This window comes from Erythrolamprus reginae, chromosome 8 (assembly GCF_031021105.1).
Source record: "Erythrolamprus reginae isolate rEryReg1 chromosome 8, rEryReg1.hap1, whole genome shotgun sequence".
Taxonomy (NCBI): domain Eukaryota; kingdom Metazoa; phylum Chordata; class Lepidosauria; order Squamata; family Dipsadidae; genus Erythrolamprus; species Erythrolamprus reginae.
In genome coordinates this window covers 57,232,395-57,254,850 of record NC_091957.1, presented here as the reverse complement: position 1 = coordinate 57,254,850, position 22,456 = coordinate 57,232,395, and the positions used below count along the sequence as shown (strand labels likewise).

At 45.9% G+C, this 22,456-nt stretch overlaps 3 protein-coding genes across 5 annotated transcripts in view; 2 read left to right on the top strand and 1 right to left on the bottom strand.

Moving 5' to 3' along the window:
• Positions 1-6,973, top strand: part of LOC139171631 (integrator complex subunit 6-like) — a 38,749-nt gene extending 31,776 nt beyond the window's left edge. For 2 of the 3 annotated variants that reach the window (XM_070760027.1, XM_070760025.1), the window contains 4 exons: positions 104-335; positions 2,350-2,739; positions 4,302-4,395; positions 5,755-6,973. In XM_070760027.1, the coding sequence (XP_070616128.1) occupies positions 104-335; positions 2,350-2,739; positions 4,302-4,395; positions 5,755-5,854 (816 nt within the window). In that variant the 3' untranslated portion in view covers positions 5,855-6,973. The remainder of the gene's footprint in view (positions 1-103; positions 336-2,349; positions 2,740-4,301; positions 4,396-5,754) is intronic. The other variant, XR_011559774.1, reaches the window with a different exon arrangement.
• A 4,451-nt stretch (positions 6,974-11,424) lies between these two features.
• MMGT1 (membrane magnesium transporter 1) lies at positions 11,425-18,221 on the bottom strand. Its single transcript, XM_070760024.1, has 4 exons — positions 18,023-18,221; positions 17,161-17,213; positions 15,933-16,036; positions 11,425-13,647 (listed from the first exon to the last, which is right to left on the bottom strand). Exons 1-4 carry the CDS (start codon positions 18,105-18,107, stop codon positions 13,485-13,487), a joined length of 405 nt encoding a protein of 134 aa, XP_070616125.1. The 5' UTR covers positions 18,108-18,221; the 3' UTR covers positions 11,425-13,484.
• An 81-nt stretch (positions 18,222-18,302) lies between these two features.
• Positions 18,303-22,456, top strand: part of SLC9A6 (solute carrier family 9 member A6) — a 28,304-nt gene continuing 24,150 nt past the window's right edge. Inside the window, exons 1-2 of the mRNA XM_070760023.1 lie at positions 18,303-18,582; positions 20,226-20,425. Of these exons, the coding sequence (XP_070616124.1) occupies positions 18,342-18,582; positions 20,226-20,425 (441 nt within the window). The 5' untranslated portion in view covers positions 18,303-18,341. The remainder of the gene's footprint in view (positions 18,583-20,225; positions 20,426-22,456) is intronic.

Sequence of the window (22,456 nt, the reverse complement as noted above, 5' to 3'; positions counted from 1 at the left end):
CCGGCCAAACTCCGTCCCCTTCCTCGCCCAGGCGGTCGACGCAGCCTGTCGTTCTTCGCGGATTCCACTGATGGCGGGTTTTTCCCCCTCTTCCCCCTTCCAGGGAATGATGATCGATGAAGCGGATGAATTTGTCGCCGGCCCTCAGAACAAAGTCAAGCGTCCGGGGGAGCCCAACACGCCGGCCTCCCTCAAGAGAAGGCGCAGCATGTCCCCGCTGTTAAGACGGCCGCAGTCGCCACCAGTCGTAGCTAACCACGTTGGCGGGAAGGGATCGCCCTCAGCCGCGGGGGGCACGGCCAACCCCAATGCTAAAACCACACCAGCTTTTAAAGGTATAAAGTCGCCTCTAGACCAGATGGGCGGCACCAGAGTACTACAGAACTAAATAAATGCCGTTGCCCAGATGTCAAGAGAGTTTTGACCCTTTATTCTTTGTGCCCTCCTTGCTGTCACCCTCACCCAAAGACCCTCTGCGCTGCAGGGGGCAGGCGAGGCCAAGAGAGAGAGAAACATAGGAGATTGACGGCAGAAAAAGACCTCCTGGTCCATCTAGTCTGCCCTTATACTCTTTCCTGTATTTTATCTTAGGGTGGATATATGTTTATCCCAGGCATGTTTCAATTCAGTGACTGTGGATTTACCAACCACGACTGCTGGAAGTTTGTTCCAAGCATCTACAACTCTTTCAGTGAAATAATATTTTCTCACATTGCTTTTGATCTTTCCCCCAACTAACCTCAGATTGTGCCTGATTGTTCTTGTGTTCACTTTCCTATTAAAAACACTTCCCTCCTGAACCTTATTTAACCCTTGAACATATTTAAATGTTTCGATCGTGTCCCCCCTTTTCCTTCTGTCCTCCAGACTATACAGATTGAGGTGTGTAACACACTTCCCAAATGCAAAACACCTACGTTTTTATGAGTGTGCCTCAGTGGTCTTTCTTGCGTTCACCAGCAGGGGGCTCACCTAATTCAGGTGTGCTCTGCAGGGCAACAGGTAGAGAAAGAGACTTACCTGGGTCAGCTTTTCAGGCTGCTGCCCAAAGCTCTGCAGAAACTGTCTGTCCTAGCAAAATTGGCTTGGATGTGTTATTTGGGATGTTTTTCTTCTCCGATTGGCCTGCTGTTGTCTGGTGCTGGCCCTGCTTGTCTGGGTGTGGGATACTTGAGCCTTTTACTCGGGGCTTAAAAATCTCCCAAATTAGCCACCCAGACTCATAAACTTTGCAAAGAAGCTGTGTTTATCAGGATATCTTTCCTGTGTAATTGCTGAGTTTTCCCCCCAGAAATCCTGGTGCAGTTAAAACACAGGCAATTTTGACTTAATGATCACCATCGAGTCAAACTGTTGCCAAGTGAGAAATGTGTTAGGTGAATTTTGCCCCATTTCACGATTTTTCTTGCTGCATTTGTTAAGCAAATCACGGCAGTTGTTAAATTCGTAACCAGGGCGTTAAGTGACTTTGCTTTGCAGGAGATGATTGCGCGACTCCAGGGCCTTCGAACCGTCATAGAAGGGAGACAGTTGTCAAGCCATCCAAATACCAGTCACATGACTATTGGAGATGCTTGCAACAGTCCTAAGTGTGAAAAACGGTCCTAAATCCATTTTTTTCAGGGCCGTTGTAACTTCGGATGGTCACTTAGTGAGCTGCTGTAAGTGAGATTACCTGTACCGTAGCATAGAAATTTGTCACTTTTTTGAGTTGCTAGGCATTTGGAATTCAAGGCTTCGGATACATTTGAAAGGACCTGTCTCGTGTGTCCTCTCAGCTTTGTTCCATTTTGGGATGGTGATTGTGATCATTTTGTAACACTTTTCTGTGCCTTCCATCTTTTAGAAACATAGAAACACAGAAGATTGACGGCAGAAAAAGACCTCCTGGTCCATCTAGTCTGCCCTTATACTATTTCCTGTGTTTTATCTTAGGATGGATCTATGTTTATCTCAGGCATGTTTAAATTCAGTTCCTGTGGCTTTACCAACCACGTCTGCTGGAAGTTTGTTCCAAGCATCTACTGCTCTTTCAGTCAAATCATGTTTTCTGACGTTGCTTTTGATCTTTCCCCCAACTGACCTCAGATTGTGCCCCCTTGTTCTTGGGTTCACTTTCCTATTAAAAACACTTCCCTCCTGAACCTTATTTAACCCTTTAACCTATTTAAATGTTTCGATCATGTCCCCCCCTTTCCCTTCTGTCCTCCAGACTCTACAGATTGAGTTCATGGAGTCTTTCCTGGTCAGTTTACTGCTTAAGACCTTCCACCATTTTTGTAGTCCGTCTTTGGACCCGTTTAACCTCATCAATATTTGAAACTCAGTGCCAAGCTTTCTCTTTTACAGATGCAAACAGCAACACGGTTCAAGATGGCAATGGTGAAAAGAAAGCCGAGAATTTCCAGCCGCTGGACAAACCAGGGGACGGACCTTTGGTGCATCTTGTTCCTCCACCCCCGGCTACTGTGGCAGACGAAGATCTTCCAAACGACATGGACTCTTTGACCGGTGAACTGAACTGTGTTGGGGAAGATGGGCTGGACCATAGACCTGTGGTCAATTCCCTCGTACGGGGCCCTGTAAACTACAGTATATCCGCCGAAGACCAAAAACTACTGGTGGAGCCGGCTTCTGGAACTGTGCCAAACTCCGTGAAAATAACATCCAACATGTTTGAAGGGAACAACGAGGTCATTAAAATCAAGGTCATGAAGGAAGTTCGCAAACCCGGGAGAAGTAAGTGACTGGAAAGACCGAAACTGGATGCAATAATTCCAAAGTATGATTTGGCAATGCCTTGGTTAAGGCCAGACTTGGTATATGACACCCAGTTTTGGTTGCCATGTTATCAAAAAGATGTTTGAGACTCTGCAAAGAGCGCAGAGAACGGCAACAAAGATGATTAGGGGGCTTGAGACAAAAAAGTACGAGGGTCGCCCAGAAAGTAATGCACCACTTTTTTTTTCTTCAACAATTATTTATTGAACACAATGAAACTAACAAGAAAGAAGGATGTTTCTTCTACACTCCCTGTTTTTCCACATAATCTCTGTCCCGTTCTAGGGCCTTCCTTCAGCGAGACACAAGGGCGCATATGCTCTGTCGGTATTATTATTATTATTATTATTATTATTATTATTATTATTATTATTATTTAGATTTGTATGCCGCCCCTCTCCAAAGACTTGGAGTGGCTCACAACATGCAATATACAGAGTACAAATCCAATATTAAAAACAGTATTTACTACTCCTTGTTCTGGTCACGAAGCCATTTCTTCACTGTGCAAATCACTGAGCTGTCTTCTAATGGCTCAAAAAATTAAAGGGAAGACTCAAACAATACATCCTAGATCTGAATGAATGAAATATTCTCATTGACTACTTTGTTCTGTACAAAGTTGATAGTGCAGAACAGCATGTGAAATTGAGTGTCAATCCGTGTTGCTTCCTAAGTGGACAGTTTGATTTCACAGAAGTTTTATTTACTTGGAGTTATATTGTTTTGTTTAAGTGTTCCTTTTATTTTATTTTTTTTGCGCAGTGTATAATGATGCTAATCATCTGTAGCACATTTATGTTGGAAGTTTAGGAGAGTGATGAAGTTCAATTCGTTTTCTTTTTAAATACATTTTTTTCTGCTTTTCGGTCAATCCTGGGAGTGGTTTATATACTGTAAGATTTCAGACACAGGACAGAAGTACACTGCTCAAAAAAACAAAGGGAACAATATAACTCCAAGTAAGTCAAACTTCTGTGAAATCAAACTGTCCACTTAGGAAGCAACACTGATTGACAGTCCATTTCACCGGCTGTTGTGCACATTCAACTTTGTACAGAACAAAGGATTCCATGAGGATATTTCATTCATTTGTTCCCTTTATTCTTTTGAGCAGTGTAGAAAGGACACTGGGAGTAGCTTTGTCATTCTTGGTATACATTTTTTTATTTTTTCTCCAACATTACAATTTATGCATGGTATGTTTGTTTGTAGGGATGTTTGGTTTTACAATAAGGGTTTTTAGCTGTTTTAGTATTGGATTTATATGCTGTCTTTTATTACTGTTGTTAGCCGCCACGAGTCTACGGAGAGGGGCGGCATACAAATCCAATAAACAAACAAACAAACAATGCCTACCTTCACCTTCAGTGCTTTTAATCAAACATTCTTAAGGTCTGGAAACTGAAAAGTGGGTGGGAATTTTGCTAAAGCAAGTTGAAATGAAGAGACCAATAATATCGCTCTTGGCAATTCTACCTAATCCAACCCTCTTTGTCTTTTTTATTTTTAAATTGCAGATTATGAAAAAATCTTCTCTCTCCTAGAAGAAATACAAGGCCCTGCAGAGGTTCAAAAATATTTCATTGAATTTGCTATCAAGGAAGCAACAAGGTGCGTATCAAGGCACAATGAAACAGAAAGGCTTTATTTTGACTGCCTGGCTTGTTTGCATAGTTTATGAATATTCCAAATGTGCTCCCTTCCGTAGAGGCTCCCAAGGGGCAGATGGACATCTTATTTCCCCGAGAGATCAAAGCTCTTGGCTGTTGTCTGTTTACGTTATCTATAGCAGTGTTTCCCAACCTTGGCAACTTGGAGATATTTGGACTTCAACTCCAGAATTCCCCAGCCAGCATGCCAAGGTTGGGAAACACTGGTCTATAGCAATGATGGCGAACCTTTTTTCCTCTGGTGCCCACACCCATAATTCAATGCCCGGGGAGGGCAAAAACAGCGTGCCCCACCCTCTGGAGGCCCAGTAGGCTCACGTTTTGCCCTCCCCGGGCTCCAAAGGCTTCCCTGGAGCCGGGTAAGGGTGAAAATGCCCTCCCCCATCCCCCCTGGAGGCTCTCATGAAGACAAAAATGATGCCCCCCCCCCGTCTCCCCGTCTCTGAGCAAGCCAAAACATTAACTGGCTGGTACACACATGCACATTGTAGCTGAGCTATGGCAATTAGCGCACGTGCCAGCAGATGATGATGATAATGATGATGATGATGATGATGATTATTATTATTATTATTATTAATTGGATTTGTATGCCGCCCCTCTCCGTAGACTCGGGGCGGCTAGCAACAGTAATAAAAAACATCATGCAAATCCAATACTAAAAACAACTAAAATGCCCTTATTATAAAACTAAACATCCATATAACAAACATACCATGCATAAATTATAAAGGCTTAGGGGGAAAGAATGTCTCAATTCCCCCATGCCTGGCGGCAGAGGTGGGTTTTAAGCAGCTTACGAAAGGCAAGGAGGGTGGGGGCAATTCTAATCTCTGGGGGGAGTTGGTTCCAGAGGGTCGGGGCCGCCACAGAGAAGGCTTTTTCCCTTGGCCCCGCCAAGCGACATTGTTTTGTTGACGGGACCTGGAGAAGGCCCACTCTGTGGGACCTAACTGGTCGCTGGGATTCGTGCGGCAGAAGGCGGTCTCGTAGATACCCTGGTCCAGTGCCATGAAGGGCTTTATAGGTAGTGACCAACACTTTGAATTGTGACTGGAAACTGATCGGCAACCAATGCAGACTGCGGAGTGTTGGTGTAACATGGGCATATTTGGGAAAGTCCATGATAGCTCTCGCAGCTGCATTCTGCACGACCTGAAGTTTCCGAACACTTTTCGGATACGGCTCCGCATGCCATCGGTTCGCCATCACTGGTCTAGAAACGCCAAGTTCCGTCCCTTAATAAACAGACTCCCTTCTCTCTCTCCCTCCCTCCCTCCCTCCCTCTCTTTCTTTTTAGGTTTAAAAAACGGGTCTTAATTCAGCACTTAGAAAGAATACTAGAGGAAATAGAGTTCAGCAGCCTTCCCAACCGAATTAATCACATCAACAGTAGATAATAATAGCGTGCCGGCCAGTGGAAGAGACAGGGACCGGCCGACGGAGTTTGCTGTGCCGCGGAGGAATGGAAGAGGACGTGGCAGCCGCCGCCTGTGCCGGGCGGGCGGCTTTTCTGCGGGCGTCCCAGAAGAAGCAGGGTGATGTTTTTACGCTTAACGCACCTCTTTGGCCGGACACCTGGAGGAAATTGCCGCAGGAGGCGTGCGGCTTCCTCCCTCCCTCCCCACCCGCCTTCGGAGGGCCGAGCTGCCCCTGGGCCGAAGAGAGACACTCGGTGCCGCTCCTGCAGGTGATGGGGATTTACTCATTTTTGAACCCTTGGCTGTAAGACAACTTTTTGCTGTAGGCCACTGGGGCGGCTGGCGTGCACCCCCCTTGTGTTACCTCTGCACTGGAGCGATTCTTTGTCCTAAAGAAAACAAAAGGAAAGAGGAGGAGGAGGAGAGGAAAGGCTCTCCGTGGTGGTAGTGCCTCTTGTTGCTACGGGCACGAAGGTGGCCCTTTCCCACGGGAGCGGCTAGCCAACCCAGGTGGCAGGCCCCGTTGGACTGACAGGTGCTGCTCTTCCTGGGTTGAGGAGACCCCCTTGAGAGCCCCGGGACGGACGGACGGACGGTCTGTCTGTCTGTCTGCTGCTGCTCCTGTGGTAGCCCCTCTACAACCTACCTCAGTCTTCCTCTTCTTCTTCTTCTTTTGTCTGCAGACGTTGTGCGCCCGAGGCTCCCCCAGGTCCGGCCTTCAGTTCTCTTTCATCTCGCTGGTGAGGAGGACGGAGAGTCTTCTCGTGGACTTGGCTTCGGAGGCGCTTAGAAGGAAACTCGGGGAGGGGGGGGTTAGGAACAAAGAAAAACAAAAGCCAGGGGGGGTAAAAAAAAGAACTCCCCTCCACACGGATTTTACTTTTTAAATGTTCATACCAGAAGAAATTATTTTGGGACAGTGTTTGTTTAAAAGATCCTCGATTTGAGATATCAGACGGTGTGTGCGTGCGTGCGTTTGTGTATATAGACATCTATACATATATATATAAATACACACACACACACATATATATATATATATATATGAGAGAATTTTTTTGAGCACTTGTACATAATAAAAATCATTTTACGATTTTTTCTAAGGAGTGCCTAATCTGAATAGGGGGTGGCTCTTGTTAGCGGTCCAGCTGTCCATTCCTAAAATACCTTCCCAAGGTGTATTTTAAAAAGTATATGCCTTGGAAAGGAGGAGAACTCTGCCTTCTGTGACCCTTCAGCTTCTCCCGCTGAAAGTCGTTGAACGAAACGGCTCGAGGTTTATTTATTTTATTTATTGGATTTGTATGCTGCCCCTCTCCGGAGACTCTTGATGGTGGTTTTTTTCTCTTGCCTTGGTGCCCCGTCTACCTGCAGGCCCGAGTGGGTGGCGTTTGGTCCCTTTAGACCAGGGGTCGCCAACCTTGGTGGTTTTAAGACTTGTGGACTTCAGCTCCCAGAATTCCTCAGCCAGCTTCACTGGGGATTCTGGGAGTTGAAGTCCACAAGTCTTAAAACCGCCAAGGTTGGCGACCTCTGCTTTAGACTTCAGCCTGTCACAACCAGCTTCAACTTGTGGTTGCTGAGTGGTTTGTTGTACAATAAGGGGAACCTGGCACGCTCCAGAGGTTTTAGCTTTTGCCCGTTCAGGAGGGCTGGGAACGGTCATTCCAAACAACTGGACACAACCCGCTATCCGCTCCCCTTTTCTGGATAAGAAAGTGATTGGACGGATGCAGGGTGTCCAGCAAACTTGGAAAGCAGGGAAATCTGGAAATTATCAGGGAAATTGGCAGTTTGGGAAATATCAGTGAATTAGTGAAAAAAACAGAATAAATTTAAAAAACAAACTATTAAAATGTTTAAAAGTCAGGGAAAAATCATGTTAAGAAAAAACCCCGCATCGTGCTGCCTGGCAGAGTCGAGTAAAAATGAGCATAACTGTGGCAGCTACTGATATTTCTCCATGGCTTAGCCGTTTGGTATGACATAATCTACGACTGCGTTTTAACTAGATTGCAAGTTACAGAATAGAGTAGAGCAGTGTTTCCCAACCTTGGCAACTTGAAGATATCTGGACTTCAACTCCCAGAATTCCCCAACCAGCATTCGATGGCTGGGGAATTCAGGGAGTTGAAGTCCAGATATCTTCAAGTTGCCAAGGTTGGGAAACACTGGAGTAGAGTACAGTAGCATAGAATAGAATAATTTATTGGCCAAGTGTGATTGCACACACAATAATAATGTATTTACTTATTTATTTATTCATTCATTTGTCCAATACTGTACACAAATACATAGGAAGAAAAATAGACATATGGTAATATAAATGAGGGTGAAAGTGAACTTAGGGGAGAGGATATATGAAAGGAAGAGAATATATAAGATAGGTGGAAGAAAGGAAAGACAATTGGACAGGGGACGAAAGGCACACCAGTGCACTAATAATAATAATAATAATAATTAGATTTGTATGCCGCCCCTCTCCGAAGACTTGGGGCGGCATACAAGGAATTTGTCTTTCGTGCAGATGCTCCCGGTGTACATAAAAGAAAAAGAGACATTTGTCAAGAATCATAAGGTACAACACTTACTGATGGTCATAGGGGGAAAATAAGCAATGAGGAAACGATCAATATAAATAAAAATCTTAGGACACAAGCAACAAGTTACACTCATAGAGTCCTAAGTGGGAGGAAAAGGATGGGGAAACGTCAGGGAAATGATTTCAAAATGCGTTCCACCCCTGGACGGTGGATGGTGACCAGCCCAAGCTTGCGGGATGCTGTTGCCTGCATGTGGGAGAAAACTGGCCGGCTAAATTCCTGCAAGGTGGAAACTTGACCATCAAGGCTGATTTTCATGGAGGTCAGAGTTCTTAAACCTTTCCGGCTTTGCGGAGGTGGGACGAGGGGATGATTCTGTGCGGGCAGCTAGCAAGCACACGCACAGCTCCATTTGTGCAGGCGGGCCGGCAAGCACACCTGCTTCTTGTGCAAATGAAGCGTGCACGCTTGCCTGCTGCTCACACCAGTGGGGGTGTGGCACACACACACACACACACACACACACGGCTACCGCTTCCACAGCCCAGTTCCAAACAGCTCACGGCCCAGTTAACAGGCGGAAGTCTGGGGGGTTGGTGATCCCTAATGTAGTAGAGCAGTGATGGCGAACCTTTTTTTTGCCTCGGGTGCCGAAATAGCATGGGTGTGTGCTGCTTGCATGCGCGAGTGCCCACACCCATAATTCAATGCCTGGGGAGGGCGCCCCCGAGGCCCTCTGGTTAGCGAAAATGGCCTGATTCCTGACTTCTAGGGGGCCCAGCAAGTTCGTATTTCGCCCTCCCGCATCCCCCCAAAGGCTCTCTGGAAGCCAAAAACACCCTCCCAGAGTCTCAGTGCAAGCCAAAAATCAGCTGGCTGGCACACACATCATCATCATCATCATCATTATTATTAATTAGATTTGTATGCCGCCCCTCTCCGTAGACTCGGGGCGGCTAACAATACAATAAAACAGTTCATAACAAATCTAATAATTTACAATTTAAGATATTTAAAAAAACCCATTATTAAGCAGACATACATACAAACATGCCATACATAAATTGTATAGGCCCGGGGGAAATATCTCAGTTCCCCCATGCCTGACGACAAAGGTGGGTTTTGAGGAGTTTACGAAAGGCAAGGAGGGTAGGGGCAGTTCTAATCTCTGGGGGGAGCTGGTTCCAGAGAGTCGGGGCCGCCACAGAGAAGGCTCTTCCCATGGGGCCTGCCAACCGACATTGTTTAGTCGACGGGACCCAGAGAAAGCCCACTCTGTGGTACCTAATCGGTCGCTGGGATTCGTGCAGCAGATTGCAGTCCCGGAGATATTCTGGTCCGTTGAAGCTGAGCTAGGGCAATGGCTTGCGTGCAGGCAGATATGGCTCCGTGTGCCACCTGTGGCCCCCATGCCATAGGTTCGCCATCACTGTGGTAGAGCATAGACTGATGAAAACATCTGCTTTTGCACCACTTTGATCTCAGTCATGCGAGTTGGAAACTTCATGTCCTGGCGTGTGTGTGCGCGCTTAAATTAGATGCTTAAATTTGGTTCTCATTTCCAGTAGTTCATCGCTGGATAATGGGAGTTAACTGGATGTAGGTGTTGCTCGGAACTGAAATACAGGGTTGCATCAGCTGCAAACGCACCTGACAGTTGCAAGGGGGGAAAAAGATTAGCTTGCTTGCAGAAACTATTGATCGTATTGGCAGGCCTGGTTCCAGCCTTTAGTCGAGGCAGAATTTTCCCTGCAGGCACACTGGAAGAAAGTAGCACACGACGGCCCTGAGATGGTACTAAAAATACCAACCACCTCAGGTGATTTGTGCGCGTGCCTTGTTTTCCTGCACCAACGCAGCATCTCTGGGGGGGAGAGGAATGGAGAGTCAGCTTGTGATTGCCAGAGCAGAGCCGAGAACATGTGAATTGAGCAAGGCCTTTTTTTTGGTCTTGGTTTTCAGAAATATTGGAAGCTTTTGGAAAGGGGCGTTTTCAATGTTACGTTCCCCCTGAATTGGGCCCGATGATGCCCTATGCGCCCCAAATGTGGGACCTTAATTAAGGGCTTATTTATACGATGCCAGATGGGAGGTGGGAGAGTTTATGTTGGGATATCACCATTCTGTCCATCAATGAATCATTTCCCCTTTAAGTACTTTCACTTCTCCCTTCAGAGAAATCAATCATCTTTCAGGTGAAAGAACCCTTTTCAGATTCAAGAATCCTTTTCAGGACCTTAGAACAGTGTTTCCCAACCGTGGCCACTTGAAGATATTTGGATTTCAACTTTATATATTGGATTTGTATGCTGCCCCTCTCCGTAGACTCGGCGCGGGTAACAACAATAATCTGCTGCACGAATCCCAGCGACCAGTTAGGTCCCACAGAGTGGATCTTCTCCGGGTCCTGTCAACTAAGCAATGTTGCCTGGCGGGACCCAGGGGAAGAGCCTTCTCTGTGGCGGCCCCGGCCCTATGGAACCAACTCCCCCCAGAGATTAGAACTGCCCCCACCCTCCTTGCCTTTCGTAAACAACTTAAAACCCACCTCTGCCGCCCGGCATGGGGGAATTGAAATCCTCTTTCCCCCTAGGTCTATGCATGGTATGTATGTATGTATGTTTGGTTTTTATATTAAGATTTGTAATCATTTCTAATACCAAATTACTATTGTACACTGTTTTATTGTCGCTGTTAGCCGCCCCGAGTCTCCGGAGAGGGGCGGCATACAAATCCAATAAATAAATAAATAAATATAAAACATCATGTAAATCCAATACTAAAACTAATACTAAAGCAATTAAAAAACTCTTATTTGTAAAACCAAACATACATACAAACAAACAAACATACCATGCATAAATTGTAAAGGCCTAGGGGGAAAATGCTGGCTGGGGAATTCTGGGAGTTGAAGTCCAGATATCTTCAAGTGGTCAAGGTTGGGAAACACTGGCTTAGAACACCAGTAAAAAAAAATATGTCTGCAAAAATCATTCTTACACTCTGTTTTGGAATATTAGTTCTTTATTGGACATTGCAAGACCAAAAAAGGAGAAGAAACAAAAGTTGCACATTTGTAAAATAACCATGGACAGTGAAAGGGACCCTGTTTATTTCTTGCACGTTTTAGAGACTTAGAAGGTGCTTGAACAGAGCGCGCAACCCAGAACACATGGACTTTGGAGAAAGGCCGCCTCTTTGCAGCCAAATTTGCAAAACCGTCAGGATAAATAATAAACGAGGAGTCCAGCTTGAATACTAAAATAGCAAACATTGCCCAGGCAAATCACTGGCGTTTTATGGAGCTGTTTCGGATGTCACAATCCCTATGAACTGCCCGCCTCATTGCTTTGAATTTTGGGCTGGAGAGAGTTTACTTAGATACAAGACAATTAAAAACCTGGTAGAAGAAACAGAATCCACCAGAAAGGAATTGGGGGGAGCAGAATAGCCAATGGGCTGCTACTTTGAGCAGGTATATTAATATTAGGAGGAAGGTGACCAACACCCAACTGTCTTACAGATGTCTGATAAGTTTCACCTAGAAAGCATACAAGGCTGAGGTTGAATTTTAATTCAAACGAAAGACCACAACGTTAAACCAATTGGTACCAGTGTCAGGTTTTGCTATTCAATATTCGTCAAGAGCCAAGTCTAGCGTTCTGATCCTTTGCCAAGATAAAAAAAATATAACGTTGGGTTTTGCGCTTGGTCCGAAGCGGTTTGCCATCTAAGGGAAAGACCCCATATCATGCTCTCTAAAGTGCATGCATTTTATTTTAATCACCAGCGCACCCGACTTCTCACCCATTTGGAGCCCAAGACCTTTGTCCCCAGAGACTCAAAGACAAGGCATTCAACTTCTCTACGTCTTGAGCTGCTAATTTTGAAACTGGTTACGTTCTATGTGGGGGGGGGAAAAATCAAGCTTCGAGCAAAACGTGTATTGAGCCGAAGGGAACTTCTAGTCTCCCCCCCCCCCCAACTCCCAAAGAGGGTCATTCTGGAAGAAGCCTGGTGATCACACAACAATTAGGTTTTTTAAAAAATAGTGCAGCAGGGTGGAAAAACGAGTTGAACACGTTCAATTGCTCAAGCGGGAAGCCTACAGGCAAACTGCCTCTATCCTGTTTTTAAAAGCAAGTACAAATGACGGGGAGCCAAATCAAAAGGCACTATTGAAAAAAAAATGAAATCAAGAAATCATTACGAGACAAAATCCCCAAGTCTTTCTCGCCTGCAAGCGTTTGCATGCTGTCAATCCACTTCCTCAGTCTTCTCCCGCCGCCTGTCACCTTGGATGATATAAATGAAGAGCTTCACGACAGAAGTGGACGGATCACAGCTGTGAGGATTCAGTTCCGTGTCCTCGTTAGCCTAAGACCTCGTCGTTCATTGTGACTTCACAAAAAAGCACACACTTTTCATAATCTCTGAGCATTTCGGGGGACTTTGCAGTCAATGGCTAACTTGGTAAACCAAGTCCATACCCCTTTGGCAAAAATGTTGGCTAAATTCCTACTTGTAAAAGATTAATCCCTTGCCAGATATTCCACACACAGCACCAACTAACGAGATGTAGAAATTAACCACAATTGTATCAAGGACTCAGCTGGAAGGAGAGTTACGGGGCAGCAAAGCCGACAAGCCACCCATAACTATACAATACAACACATCCTTTTTCTGTGCTTATCTAGTCCATCTGCATTTGGGACACACAGAGTTTGATAATTCAGAAGTGAGTTTAACCGTAGTGCTTTAATGAAAGGTAAAATGCACAATTTCACTGCACAATTTTAGCTGTAACTTCCATGGTTTGCCAAATCACAATTTTTGTTGTCATGACCAGTGTTCAAAAGTCCTTTTAATATATATTTAATATATTTGTGTATGTGTGCACACACCTGTGTGTAAGATACACAGGTGTGAGCACACATTACTATAAAGCCTGGAAGATCAATATAAATACTGCTCCAGAAATTTTTTAAAAAGGTGTTAAATATCCAGCTCCAATATTACAGCTCAGTGTCCTATTTTTAGAATCGTCTATAAAAAAAACCACCTCTTTAACGGTGCAGAGGTTCGAATTTTCGCAGCTTCAGTGATGTGCTGGATGACAACGCTTCCTGGCTGGAGGAAGAGTGGACAGTATCTGGGGACTGGAACAACGCTCTGCCCCGGTGGTTAAATACATAAAAGGATGGATGGTTCCTTAATGTGTCGAATGTCCTTGAAAGAAAGGAACACAAGAGAGAACGGAATTAACATCGAGTGAGAAACAGGTAGCAGTCATTTCAGAGAGAATTTTAGACAATAAGAACCTAAGAAGAGCCCTGCTGAATCGGGCCAAAGCCCATCAGGTTCATCACTCTGGCCCTCTGGAACCAACTCCCCCCCCCCCCCCCGATATCAGAGTTGCCCCCACCCTCCTTGCCTTTCGTAAGCTCCTCAAAACCCACCTCTGTCGTCAGGCATGGGGGAATTGAGATATTCCCTTCCCCCTAGGCTTATAGAATTTATGCATGGTATGTCTGTATGTATGATTGGTTCCTTAAATTGGGGTTTCTTTTTAAATTAACTTAAATATTAGATTTGTTTACATTGTCTTTTTACTGTTGTTAGCCGCCCCGAGTCTGCGGAGAGGGGCGGCATACGAATCTAATAAATAAATAAATTGTCCGTGGGGATCTTGAGCAAGAAAGAGAAGGAAAGAGCCTCCCTTTCCCTTGACCCCCCAAAGGAACCCTGCCTGCCTGAACCAATATAGAGGCACTCAGACAATGGGTAAAACCCAAACATGGGTTTTAAACATTTGATATAAACAAATATCATGGACATTGTTTAACTTAAACCTTACCTGAAAGATAAAAGATTACTGCCATATGTCAAGCAGCATAGAGAAAAAAAAATCAGGGATCGTTGCTAAGCTACAAAATTTGGACCAAGAACACGTGGAGAGATGGTGAGTTCTCCAGCGAAGGAAGGTTCTTAAAGAGGCTGCAGAACCATCTCTCAAGGACAATTTACTTGATCTACTTGCATAATACAGAGCGCTAGGCCTCAGGATTCCCTTCCCACTCTACCATCCTACAACTGATTTCCCCATAGCTTTTGTCAACCTTGGCACGCCCTGAAACGTACCGTGCAGAATCGGCCTTGCTTCACAATTTGTATAAACCCAATTTAGCTAAAGCTTGCTATTAATTACCATGCAGTATGTTCTTTCCCCAAGCTTCTGCCAGCTGCAATTCCCAAATGAAGCCATTGGCCTTGGACTTTCTCTAAAAGGGCCTAAGATGGCAGATGAACTCTCCCACCTCAGCTGTTCTGAGTATCTAGTCCAGAGATGGCGAACCACAGGTGCCACAGGTGGCACACCGAGTCATATCTGCTGGCATGCAAGCCGTTGCCCTAGCTCAGCTCTGACGTGCATGTGTGCCGGCCAGCTGATTTTTGGCTTGCACAGAAGCTCTGGGAGGGCGTTTTTGGCTTTCAGAAAGCCTCCAGGGGGTGGGGGAGGGCGTTATGGAGAGACATTACGGAAAAAAATTTAACGGGGATGAAAAGAAAGGAGGAGAGAGAGAGAGATGATGAGACAAACGTAAGTTTCCCAGAAGCCAAGGCGAGGAAGCGTATCTAGCGCTTGGTTTTACTCGGACTACAGTGGGCAGCAGACAGCATGAAGCCAAATAAATTAAACACATTACACCCCAATCACATTGATGAGCTGCTGGGGTTTTTTCAGAAAAAATGTGCTGAATATTGCAAACAATGATCCCAGCAGAGAGTTGGAGGAGAGAAAAGAATTGAGAAACACTGGCCTAGTGGATTGCGTGGTTAATTTACTCCCTACAATTCATTTATTGGATTTGTATGCCGCCCCTCTCCGCAGACTCGGGGCGGCTAACAACAGTGATAAAAAACAGCATGTAACAATCCAATACTAAACAACTGAAAAAAACCCCTTGTTATAAAACCAAACATACATACAAACATGCATAAATTGTAGAGGCCTAGGGGGAAAGAATATCTCAGTTCCCCCTTGCCTGACGGCAGAGGTGGGTTTAAAGAAGCTTACGAAAGTTGAGGAGGGTGGGGGCAATTCTAATCTCTGTGGGGAGTTGGTTCCAGAGGGCCGGGGCCGCCACAGAGAAGGCTCTTCCCCTGGGTCCCGCCAAACAACATTGTTTAGTTGACGGGACCCGGAGAAGGCCCACTCTGTGGGACCTAACTGGTCGCTGTGATCCGTGCAATACAGCTCCCTTAGGCAATTCCCCTGGCAGAACTATTCTGAGGGGAGGGGGGAGTACGAAGAGGAGGCCCCACATGACCCTCCTCTCTGAGCAGAGCCTTTTATCTCCCTTGGCATTATTGGATGGCATCTGGCCAACAACACTCTTGTTTTCCTTTTGAGCTGAAGAGTGAGAGTCCCCTCCTACCTGGCCTGAAATAGCCCAACAACAACCGGAAGACACAGAATTAGTAATCGAGGAGGGAAAAAAAAAGGGACATACTTATTTTTTAGCTCTGAAGTAGCGTCCATGTCTTTAAATTCTCCTGCAATATGGACAATCCCGTAACAGGTAACCGCAAAGGCCAGCAGAGTTTGAAGAACGATCTATAAACAGATGAAAAAACGACAGCTGGGTGTTTTCAGGAAGCCTCCGTATATTTGGTTCCCTATTCAAGGCAGTTCTCCTTTTTTGAGCTCAAAAGTAGCAAAGTTAGAAAAAGGGTGACAGGGTAGACCAAGGTCTAGTTTGAGACACGGAATGCCTTCTGAGGCTCACTCCGTGCAAACGTGAGAAAAAACAAACAAACTTTACTGCAATTAAGACTATTACAAAGATTTCAATGGCAAAGGCACCGGATGGTTTGCAATCTCTGAGCACTCCTGACCAGTTCAAAGTCAGTAAAAAAAAATATAATCAAAAACACTGAGAAAAAATCAAGGAGAAAGAACGCAATGAGACCAGGATCAGGAGGCGGAAGATATGTTCAGGCCAACGCCAGAAAGTTCAGGCTGTTTACTCTGGGAGTTGAACCAGAGCGAAATAGCAACTTAAGGCAGTGTTTCCCAACCTTGGCAACTTGAAGATATCTGGACTTCAACTCTGGGGAATTCTGGGAGTTGAAGTCCAAATATCTTCAAGTTGCCAAGGTTGGGAAACACTGCCTTAAGGCAACATGGGGTTCCGAGACTTAGAGGGATGCTTTCAAGGCAGAAGAAAGTCCCAAATTTGGACGGTTTCATTCCTGCCACCGAGATCACGCGCTACAATTGGCCAATAAAGAAAACGAGGAGCCAGCAGTTCAAATCCTGCTCAGGCCTTGAGCTCCGTTTGCTTCGACTACAGAGTCCTCAACTTACAACAAATTTATTTAGAGACCAAAATTACAACAGCACTGAAAAAAGTGACTTATGGCCATTTTTCACACTTGCATCGCCATGGTCTCGTGATCTACATTTGGGATGCCTGACAAGTGACTCATATTTATGATGGTTGCAGTGTCCCATTAATTTTTGTGACCTTCTGATGAGAGAAGTCGATGGGGACGTCAGATTCACTTAACGACCACGTTACTAATTTAAGAGCCGCAATGTTTACTCAGCAAACGTGGTGGGGAAACTCTCTTAACAAATGCCTCACTTAACAATGCAAACTGGGATCAACTGTTGAGAACTAACCCTACTCCAAGGTCCAATCTACCACTCTGGGACTTGGGCCAGGAACCACTTACGTCTATAGGCAACGTCTCATCTTCCTTCTCAGTTAGTCTCATATAGGAACGATCTGTTGGAAACACAAGGAGGCAAAGTAAGAGAGAAGCATTAGGACAGGGGACGGAAGGCACGCTGGTGCACTTATGCACACCGCTTACTGACCTCTTAGGAATCGGGAGAGGTCAACAGTGGACAGTCTGAGGGTAAAGTTTTGAGGGTTAGGTGATGGTACTACAGAGTCTAGTAGTGAGTTCCATGCATCAACTACTCGGTTACTCCAAGCCCCCCCCCCCCCAATCCATTCCCCACTCCGGGACTACAACTCCACCACTGGGAGTTGCAGTGAGCTTTTACACCACTCCAAGGACCTCCCTATCCATCCCACACTCTGGGACTACAACTCCCATCACCATTAGGAGTTGCGGTGAGCTTTTACTCCACTCCAAGGGAGTCCCCCCACCCATCTCCCACTCTGGGACTCCAACTCCCATCACCACTGGGACCCCTCTCATCCATCCCCTACTCTGGGACTCCAACTCCCATCACCACTGGGACCCCCCTCATCCATCCCCCACTCCGGGACTCCAACTCCCATCACCACTGGGACCCCCCTCATCCATCCCCCACTCTGGGACTCCAACTCCCATCACCACTGGGAGTTGTGGTGAGCTTTTGCACTACTCCAAAGACCCATCCCCCACTCCGGAACTCCAACTCCCATCATCCTCCCGGGCACCTCCGCCGCCGGCTGGGTTCCCGGGACTCCAACTCCCATCATCCTAGGCCCCTCGGCCACTGGCCCGCGAGGAGCTGCGACTGACTTTCCCCTTCTTCCCAGAGGCCCCAACCGCCCCGTCGGGGTCCCCCTCCTTCACTCACGCTGCGCGGCGGAGAAGGCCGCGTGGGCCAGGGCGAAGAGCCCGACCCCAACCAGCCCTTTCCAGAGTGAGGCGGCCGCCATCATCCGCCTCCTCAAGCCGCCGAGGGGCGCCGCGTGCGCATGCGCGACTCAGAGAGAGAGAGCGCGCGAGCCAAAGGAGGAGGAGGAGGGGCCTCGGCCGTCGCGTCGCGCCCCTATGACGTATAGGCGCGTTCCGATGACGTGAGGCGAGGAGAGGGCCGGAGCTGTGTGGGCGGGGCGGGGCGCCGGGCCGGGGATGATGGGCGTCTGAGTCGGGGGAGGTCGGCGTCGGGAGCCATGGCGGCGCTGCTGGTGCTGGTGCTGGGCCTGGACCCGGGCCCCGGGGCGGGCGGGCGTCGGCCGGGCGGCCTGGAGGAAGAGCTGGGCGCCGAGAAGGCGGCCGAGGCCAGCCACCGCCAGGACAGCGCCAACCTGCTGGTCTTCATCCTCCTGCTGACCCTCACCATCCTCACCATCTGGCTCTTCAAGCACCGCCGCGCCCGCTTCCTCCACGAGACCGGGCTGGCCATGATCTACGGTGAGCGGGCGGGCGACCACCCGGCCCATCATCCCCTGCCCGGCCCCTCCCTCCCGGGAAGCCCATCTCCCCCCAGCCAGGGGGTCCGGGGGGAGGAATAGGAGTCTGTATTGGCCAAGTGGGATGGGAGACACAAGGGATTTGTCTTTGGGGCAGATGCTCTCAGTGGACATAAAAGAAAAGAGACATTAGAATAGAATAGAATGAGAGAATGGAAGGGAAGTGAAAGAGAAAGAATAGGAAAGAATAGAATAGAATTCTGTATTGGCCAAGCGGGATTGGACACAGAAGGAATTTGTCTTTGGTACATATGCTCTCAGTGGACATAAAAGATAGAATAGAAATAAGAGAAGAGTAGAATAGAATAGTAAATTGGAATAGAATAGTAAATTAGACTAGAATGGAACAGAATAGAACATTCTTCATGTTTGATTGGACACACAAGGAATTTGTCTTCAGTGCAGATGCTCTCAATGTACATAAAACAAAAGAGAGAATAGTACGGAATAGAATTTTTTATTGGCCAAGTGTGATTGGACACACAAGGAATCTCAGTGTACGTAAAAGAAAATATACATTTGTCAAGAATCATAAAGTACAACAATGATAGTCATAGGGGTCAAATAAGCACCCCTCACCCTTCCACAATAGCAGCACACCTCTGTCTTTATGTTAACAAACTACGTTTTAGAGTGTTGGGTGTGAACAGGACTCCTGCCCTATTGATTAGCTATTTGAATCCAAGAGTCTGGATTGACCTGTTTTTTCCCCCCAGCAAGGCAGATCCCTGTAATACAAGTACACATCTTGGATTTTTCTCTGCAAGGTGTCCTGGCAAATCTTTTAGAAGTTGCTCAAGAGATTGCCTGCCATTTCTTCTTAACTGAAGCTAACTGTGCTGGGAAACTTACTGAAGCTGAAGTGGAGTAAAAACTTACTGAAGCTCAACGGACATAAAAGAAAAGTTTCAAGTTTAAATTTATCTGCTTTTCTTCTGAAACCGACAGAGGAGAACATGCCTATTTTAAGTTGCATTACAGTTGCATTACAGAATTAGATTTTTTTTTAAATGGATGGGGGTTGGATTAGGTCAGTGGTAGGCAAAGTTGGCTCTTCTAGCACATGTGGACTTCAGCTCCCAGCATTCCTGAGCTAGCATGATTGGCTCAGGAATTCTGGGAATTGAAGTCCACAAGTCATAGAAGAGCCAGCTTTGCCTACCCCTGGATTAGTGATCTCTTGGAATCCTTCATATCTTTATGGTCCGATTTGTGCACCATAATTCATCCGGGAGTTTGAATGTTCGACATTTTCTTCTCTTCCTACCCTCATTTCTGCCACTCTGTTTTGCACCCAGATTTTTAAAATAACATCGAGGAAACATTCAGGGCATGTCAGGCTGTTTGTGTCATTCACGAGCAGTGTAATTCTGAATTATTTACAAGGCTCTGCATGATTTGAGGGGTTGAATTTATTCAGTTTAGGCACCGCTTGATTCTTCTGTTTACCCCGATTTTGCTGGAGGAGTTCTCTTCCGATAGTCGGTGAAAGAAAGCTACTAAGAATGTATAGATTTGAATTCTGAACCTCTCCAGATTACTTTAGAAACCAAGCAAGCCTGAAGTCCTCTGTGTTTCTTCCAGGAGTCCTGGTGGGGGTCATCCTTCGTTACGGCATCCATATTCCCAGTGATATCAACAACGTGACTCTAAGCTGCCCGATGCAAACGAGCCCGGCTACTTTGCTGGTCAACCTGAGCGGGAAGTTTTATGAGTATACCCTGAAGGGGGAAATCAGTTCCCACGAACTCAATAATGTTCAAGATAATGAGATGTTGCGGAAGGTAAAACCTCATGTTTCCCAATTCACTTTTCCCCCTGTTTAGATAAAAGGTTCTAGGTTGAAATTTTATTTTATTTTTAAATATACCGTACTTTATTTATAAATACAAAGAAAGAGAAAAAGGGAAATAAGGGGGGAAGGAAAGGATGAACAGAAGGAAAAAAAGGGAGAGGTGGGGAAAGGGGATACACAATCAGGAAATTAGGAAAAGTAGTAACATTGTACATCATACATTATAGATCATAGCACATATATTTCTTAATATCGTTATTGTGTTTCTTAAACAATGTAAATAAACAATATAGGTTGAAATTTTTATTATTATTTATTAGATTTGTATGCCGCCCCTCTCCGTAAACTCGGGGCGGCTCACAGCAATATCAAAGACAATGTAAAAACAAATCTAATAATTTAAAAAACACCAAAAACCCCATTATTAAAAGAAAACATATACACAAACATACCATGTTTAAACTGTATAGGCCCAGGGGTGATGTCTCAGTTCCCCCATGCCTGACAGCAGAGGTGGGTCTTAAGGAGTTTACGAAAGGCAAGGAGGGTGGGGGCAGTTCTAATCTCCAGGGGGAGCTGGTTCCAGAGGGTCGGGGCCGCCACAGAGAAGGCTCTTCCCCTGGGTCCCACCAAACAACATTGTTTAGTCGACGGGACCCGGAGAAGGCCAACTCTGTGGGACCTAACTGGTCACTGGGATTCGTGCAGCAGAAGGCGGTCCCGGAGATATTCTGGTCTGATGCCATAGTTTTGCCCCAGGTTTCTAGAAGAGTCTGGGGAAAAATAAAACTTAAAAGAGTTTTTGAAAGCATCTCTGCTCATTCTTCTCTGGGCCGATTGCTGTTACTCAAACTGTGTTAATACCACTTTATAAAGCCTTGTTAAGGCTACGCTTGGAATCCTGCATTCAGTTTTGGTCGCCACGATGCAAAAAGGATGTTGAGATTCTAGAAAGAGTGCAGAGAAGAGCAGTAAAGATGATTAAGGGACTGGAGGCTAAAACATACGAAGAACGGTTGCAGGAACTGGGCATGGCTAGTTTAATGAAAAGAAAGACCAGGGGAGACATGATAGCAGTGTTCCAGTATCTCAGGGGTTGCCCCAAAGAAGAAGGAGTCAACCTATTCTCCAAAGCACCTGAAGGTAGAACAAGAAGCAATGGGTGGAAACTAAATAAGGAGAGAAGCAACTTAGAACTAAGGAGAAATTCCTGACAGTCAGAACAATTAATCAGTGGAACAGCTTGCCTCCAGAAGTTGAGAATGCTCCAACACTGGAAGTTTTTAAGAAAATGTTGGATAACCACCTATCTAAAGTAGTGTAGGGTTTCCTGCCTAAGCAGGGGGTTGGACTAGAAGACCTCCAAGGTCCCTTCCAACTCTGTTGTTGTTCAATAGGAAAGTGAACACAAGAACAAGGGGACACAATCTGACGTTAGTTGGGGGAAAGATCAAAAGCAACATGAGAAAATATTATTTTACTGAAAGAGTAGTAGATCCTTGGAACAAACTTCCAGCAGACGTGGTAGATAAATCCACAGTAACTGAATTTAAACATGCCTGGGATAAACATAGATCCATTGTAAATAGTATAAGGGCAGACTAGATGGATCATGAGGTCTTTTTCTGCCATCAGTCTTCTATGTTTCTATGTTGTTGTTGTTATTATTATTAAACTTTTCTGCTTTGCCTACTCTAGAAATCCTTTATGGCTGGGTACACACCTTGCTTTAAGTCTAAATGTGAGTTGCTGCAACCTGCCACTTTGGGTGGGTCTGGCCATTTGAAGAGGCAAACTGGCACCAAGTTGTGTGCGGTCAGCCATTTATAATTATTCAAGAAATTTAATGAGGCAAACTCACCTCAGTCCTGCCCTTCCATGGCCAAATAAAAAGTGCATCCTTCCCATATTCATCAGATCTTTTGGGGGGCAGACATATTATTCTGCTGTGTTGTGCACCCCAGACCCACAACGCAGTGAGTGCCAACACAGGCTGTCTTGTTTCGATTCTGGAAGCTTT

Coding starts and splice junctions, on each gene's coding strand:
- MMGT1 (XM_070760024.1), bottom strand. CDS start 18,107: ATGATGGCGGCCGCCTCACTCTGGAAAGGGCTGGTTGGGGTCGGGCTC. Junction 17,214..18,022: donor GGCCTTCTCCGCCGCGCAGC/GTGAGTGAAGGA, acceptor TGTTTCCAACAG/ATCGTTCCTATATGAGACTA. Junction 13,648..15,932: donor ACTTCAGAGCTAAAAAATAA/GTATGTCCCTTT, acceptor CTTTCTTTCAAG/GACATTCGACACATTAAGGA.